The sequence below is a fragment of the Ammospiza nelsoni genome, chromosome 2 (assembly GCF_027579445.1).
Source record: "Ammospiza nelsoni isolate bAmmNel1 chromosome 2, bAmmNel1.pri, whole genome shotgun sequence".
Lineage (NCBI taxonomy): Eukaryota > Metazoa > Chordata > Aves > Passeriformes > Passerellidae > Ammospiza > Ammospiza nelsoni.
In genome coordinates, this window is record NC_080634.1 from 16,438,720 (window position 1) to 16,444,719 (window position 6,000).

At 37.3% G+C, this 6,000-nt stretch overlaps 1 protein-coding gene across 2 annotated transcripts in view; it reads right to left on the bottom strand.

Moving 5' to 3' along the window:
• Positions 1 to 3,874, bottom strand: part of MAP3K7CL (MAP3K7 C-terminal like) — a 29,098-nt gene extending 25,224 nt beyond the window's left edge. Inside the window, exons 1-2 of one of the 2 annotated variants that reach the window (XM_059466118.1) lie at positions 3,741 to 3,874; positions 3,136 to 3,244 (exon numbers count right to left, since the gene is read on the bottom strand). In XM_059466118.1, the coding sequence (XP_059322101.1) occupies positions 3,136 to 3,205 (70 nt within the window). In that variant the 5' untranslated portion in view covers positions 3,206 to 3,244; positions 3,741 to 3,874. Of the gene's footprint in view, positions 1 to 3,135; positions 3,245 to 3,486; positions 3,514 to 3,740 lie in introns of those variants that run through there. The other variant, XM_059466117.1, reaches the window with a different exon arrangement.
• Between the last annotated feature and the right edge of the window lie 2,126 nt (positions 3,875 to 6,000).

Below are 6,000 nucleotides of genomic sequence, written 5' to 3' on the forward strand. Positions count from 1 at the left end.
TTCAGTAAAATGCTGTCAGAGGTAGACTAATTTCAAATTAAAGAACTCACTAACAATTTCAGACCCAGTCATTTATCACCACATACCATGAGCAGAACTTTTCAGCTAGATTCAAGCCTTTATTTGAGAAAGCAATGTAAAGACAGATGAACCTACAAATCTTCCCTTTGAACTATTACACAAAACAAACCCAGCTGTCAAAATCCCATGAAGTTCATGTATTTGTAAGATTGATAAAAATTAGGACATATTCAATTTCATGGTTAACATGAAATTGATGCTGACAAACCACAATGAATTTTCAACTTTGGAACACTTATTTGAATCTTGGAACACCACATTCAGTTCAAGCTGCATTAGTTTCCAAGTGATATAAGGTAGGTTGAAACAGTATGTTTCCAATTCATTACTTTAAAATGGTACCTTAAGTCAAACTGCTGTGACAGAGTGCACAGACACACCCTGGGAAATGTGTTAGTGAACTTGAGTGAAAGGGCCAAACATAGACATTTATATATACAGGAATAAGAGATACACAATAAAACTGTCTTCTTATATAGCACCCTCTGATGGGCTGCTCCTGAGACTTTTAAGGAACTGATTACTCTACTATCACATTAAAAATACCTCACAAAGCTGGCCAGAATTTCAGTCATCAGGTGCTGACTGACAAATAATGTAAGACACATTATTTCTTGTACACTCAGGACAGGCCAGCTCTGGTTTTGTAGGTCAGTTAACACAAAGTAATTTCTTTTCATAAGCTGAGAGTAGTTTTGCCTTTCAGTGCTCCTCACACCCACTGCTTGGTTACAATCCTAGCCAGTGAGATAATCACCACCCAGAAGAAACATTCCATTTCCTCTTTTTATATCCAGTTATGCTGTCAGTTCCTCCTAGTAAGCAGTTGCACAGCCCCCGGAAGGAGAATGCAGCCTTTCTTGGCAAAATGTGTCACTGTGCCTTTCAAGTGAGGTAGAATTTAAGGAAAAGCTTAAGTCAGAGAGATTTCCTCACCACTTAGCCCTTGCCAAGAACTTATTGTATCCTAGCAGTGCATGAGCTTCAGCTGATGCTTTACTATCACACATCAGGTCACTCCTGTTTGGACTGAAAACAAATATCACATCAAGGAGAAAAAAAAAGGTGAAAAAATATAAAAGAGTAAGGGAAAAAAAAAGCACCTACTACAGAATACCTAATTGTCTATCTTCTGAATGTTTTTGTAACTCATCTTAAAAAAAATATGTTAAATACTTGTTTGTACTCTCTTGATTCAATTATGGTTTGCTGGAAATTTTTACACCTATTAAAAGCTTATTTCCTTTGCCTTCTTGAAATATACCTAACATAAAAGCACTTGAAATTCTTATGGTATGGTAAAACAATAATGTTAGTGTAGACCTCTGGGCAGCCCCCAAACAGATGTGATGCAGAGGGGAGCATGGCACTCACTCTACTGGTTGCTGTTCTTTTTTATCAGTACTCATAAAGATTCTGGATAGCATACTGTAGGAACATTTGGACAATACAATAAAGGATTCAACATTTTAACAATTTTAACAATTTTAACATTTGGAACAATTTAACAATATGCAGAAGAAAAAGATTACCTTTCCCTAACTGAGTTTATTTTTGTAAAGGTTAAGAAAGAGGTTGGAATTATTAGCAGGATAAAAAGGTAGAAAATAAAATATGATGCAATGTTAAGGAAGTTAGGCTTCCTGCCTTTCATGTTCCCTTCTTGCAAGCTATTCACAACCTTGTCATTTCCTACTGCCGTCTCTTGTCACAAACCACTCTGCTCTCTTTGATTTTCCCATGGTCTCAGCTTTCCCTGACTTGTTTTCAGTGTCTCACATTAGCATACTTTTTTCATCATTTCTAAGAGCGTTCCCCTTTCTTTTACATCTCTCTTCAAGACCTATCTATGCCATAATTCCTGCAAGAAATTTATCATGTGACTGTATCTTGAGAGATTTGAATGATTCCTTACTGGTCTCTTTAATAAAAATATAATTACCAGGTTATTTTAATTTATGAAAAAGGCACATAGATTATCACATGTTTCTTTATATTCCTTGTCCTAATCTTTCTTTGTCACTCATCTTTATGAATTGAAAGTTAGGTTCAATAATATATGAAGATGTTTGGTTTTTAATTCCCTTGCTTAAGGGATGAGATTGTATTTCAGTATTGTAGGTGAAAATTAGTAGTACACAACAATTAGCTAGGAAAGATAACACATATTATAAAATATTTTTTAAATAGTAAATTGCATTCAAGCTGAGATTCTGTTCACACAAACCTCAGGCACCAACCATCACATTATCCTACAATGCAGAGTCCCATAAAGCTCTCAACAGCATAGGTTTCAGTTGTCCTTACACCTCATGCCATAAACACACCTCAGCCCTGACTCCAGGCACTCACCTTTAGCAAAAGCAGCAGCCCACTTTTTTGGGATGCTTTTAAGCTTCCCCTTTGATTTATTTAATTTTGACTTTCAGTGTTTGGCAACAGCTCCCTGGTCCTTAATAATATTGAAGGTCCAAACCAATAGTATTTATCTACTCCAAAGGGTCCATGTGTGTACAGGGTATGTTTGGGGAAATTAATACTCCCTCAGCATGAGCTGATAGGATAAACATCAATGAAATTCTGCTGCTGTCTGAGAGAACGTGCCATGTGGGGCACCTGTTTCCTGAAACCTTTCACCAAGCTGGGCATGTGTGGCACTTTCCAACCTTCCCCCTAGGAAAAGTCTCTTCCTCCTCTAGACAAATTTATCCTTTTACTTTTCCTGTTTTGCAATTCCACACAATCAGACGTACTGCACATGCAGGTAAATTTGATAGTTAATTACCATCCTAATTGCATTCCACAAACCACTGAAAGAAAGTAAAGATTGAAACTGTCAATCTAGTGGATTTAGTCTAATGAAATTGTTAATGGAAACATTAAAAGTTATCAGACAGGAAAACTGACCACAAGATACCACTCATGAAAAAAAATCCATCCATTTCACTGGACTACATTAGATATTGTAAACACTGGTAAGTTAATGTAAAATTTAAAAGCAGTTGTGGTTTAAATTTAAAAGCATTGTGTTTTACTCCATAAATTGAACTGTACCTGGGGAATCATTAAGGCTGAAGGCAATTCGTACTGGCTTATCAGCAGGTACCCTGGCCGTGGTGATCATGTGGGCACTTGAGTCAATGCTTTTACTTGTTTGCTCCAGCTGCAATAGTACAAAAAAATATATTTATTACAGAGCATGTGACATCATTCAACAAATGAGTTTTAATGCTTTTCATGCACTTTCCCATCCTAGCTAGATGTTTAGAATCAAAGTCAAGGGAGCGCCATTTCTCTTTTCCATTTAAAAAGAATTTAAGTGAAATTCAGTGCAGAATCTGCTTTTATTTTTGCTATTTATAGATTAGAAAGAACAGTGGCAAAGGAAGCTGCCTCTCTTCTCACCTGCTTGCTCCCCGCCATTGCCCCTTCAGCCAGCCTTGACTCGTGGCAATACTGCCTGGTTCTGAAGGTGAAGAAGGAAGAAGGGGTGGGGAGTTGAGAGTAACATGACCCCAAGGCTGCCCTGTGATTGGAACCGTGCACACCACTCCACATGGTGTCAACGAGGAGGCACTCATCCTCCTACCTTCCACCCATACTCCCCCAGCCCAAGTGCTCCTGCAAGTCACACACTTCATGGCCAAAAATCTCCAAACCTTGGTGGTGATTCTTCAGTGGAAGCCTGTGCAGGTGTAGGGGTCTGTCTGCATGGATTTGGCTCCTGGGTTGGGACCTTACTCAGTCCTCTGCCTTTCTTCTGAGACCATCGATTCCAAAAAGTGATTTTACTGTGATGAAACCCTGTCCATTAAGAAAACTGCTAGTTCATTTCAAATATGGCACTAAAGAACTGTTGAGCAATAAAAGAATTAGCTACTAACAGTATAATTAAAACATCTCTGTGCCCTCAGAAGTTGTACTCTGAGCTCTACTAAGTATATTTAACCTTTTGAATGAACACTTTTGGTTAAATTCTATTGAATAGCTGAATGCAAACAATCCCCTTGATTATCTACCACAAAGCTGCTGAAATTCAAAGATATTAGTCTTCTGATTAGCACCATGTGTGGAGAATGTGAAGTTAGTGGGACTTTGTGCATGCAAAAGATCTGCCCATAAAGAAATTATTTTAGGACTCTGGACTGCTATCCAGCAGTCCAACATTGTATTCATACCAAATGGGTGGACAATTATGCTTTCAAATTACCATGAAAACTTCTTAGGGAATTAGAAACCAAATTCATCAGGAAAATACAATGAATTTACTAACTCATTGTGAGCAGACAACAGAGCATTTAGCTGGTGAAAACAAGAGCCAGTTTCCCAAGCCAATAGTCTTGCAGTTTTACAGTAAAGTAGCTATTGTACTGCATGAAAATGCTACCAAGTCATTCCAATTCATACTGAATTATTTGGCAGTCTCAAAAAGTCAATAGAACAGAACACTATTTCAGGAGTATAATCTTCCTTGGTGGTGTACAAGTGAATCAAATACTTCTCTGGCATCAATGCCATGCAATCAGTGGAAGAGGATAAAATTTGCACTGGGTCCATTAATTTCAGCATTTCTTGTTTATTTGCTTTGTCTCTCTTTATATTTAGCTAGCAGAGTGATATGATTACTTTTTCTTTGAAGTGCATAATCTTTTCTTACAATAACAACAAATAATCTAAAATCCTTACTTTGAATAAATTTTATTTGAAGCTGAAAGTGTCTGTTTCTGCTAGTAAATGAAGGATATCAGGGAGTGCTCTGAATTTCCCATTACTAGTATTCAAGACCCACAAAAACAGATCTGTTATCTGTGGAGCAGAGGCAAAGAAAAGCCAAATAAATCACAGCCGCGTATATTTTAGATTCAGGAAAAGACCCTTGGAATCAACTGAAATATTTTATTTTGCATTGCATCAGAGTAAATAATTTTTACCTTCTGCTCATTCTTGATCTCTTCCCCACCCTCACTTCATAAGAAACATCTGAGACATCTGATTGTTTTTAAAATACAACAGAATTACCAATGCAAAATTCGTAAACATATTTCCCTTCCTTACTTCCCAATACAAGGTAAAGAAAATATCCTCTCCAAGTGAAGAGATTTTAAGTGGTAAGCAAATCCTTAAAAGAAGGCTTTTCATTGTTCTGTGCTGTTAGTACACTTTCTCTGACACTGACTATCTCAAGTGGTCTTCCACATAAGAGTATACTTCACATTTCACATCATAGCCTAAGAAATTAAAAGGATGCCTTCTGCTAGAGTTTTTAAAGTTGCCACAACAACATTGCTACAAGACTGTTTTTTATCCCAATCACATACTCTGTGGTCTGCAATGTTCTTAAATTAACCCTTTTAACCATCTACTCTGTGAGGGCAAAAATCAATATCCTTTCAGTAAGAAATTATGAATTCTATTGAAACACAAAAGAAAATTTTCATTTTATTCTAATTCAGAAGTAATCCTTATACACAGCATTTACACTGTTATCATGTTTTAATGTTGCATTTATCCCTTCTCTCCTTTGCGAAATCCTCAAAAAAGGATTTTTCTTTTTCTCTTCATCACAAAAAGCAATCACACAGAACAGAGAGGAATGGAAAAAGCCTGTGTGCAAACAAGGTGATACTGTGAAACATGCAGACCAACTGCCCCTAATTCCCCACATCCTTTCCCCATGAATGAAGAACAATGTCTCTGTGGACAGAGATGAGAGTGAGTAGGCAACCTGGAACTTAATCAGATTTAATGAGCAGCTCTCATCCTCCCAACAATTGCCTATAGAGCTGGCTGGCTGCTGTTCCTCTGTAAAAAACCTGCAGCAGAACTCAGATTAAATGCTCTAGGTTAGAGCTCTATGGATTTTTTCACACCTGTTGCCTTACCTCACTTAGCGGAGTGTCTGCACTTGTATAATCCAGG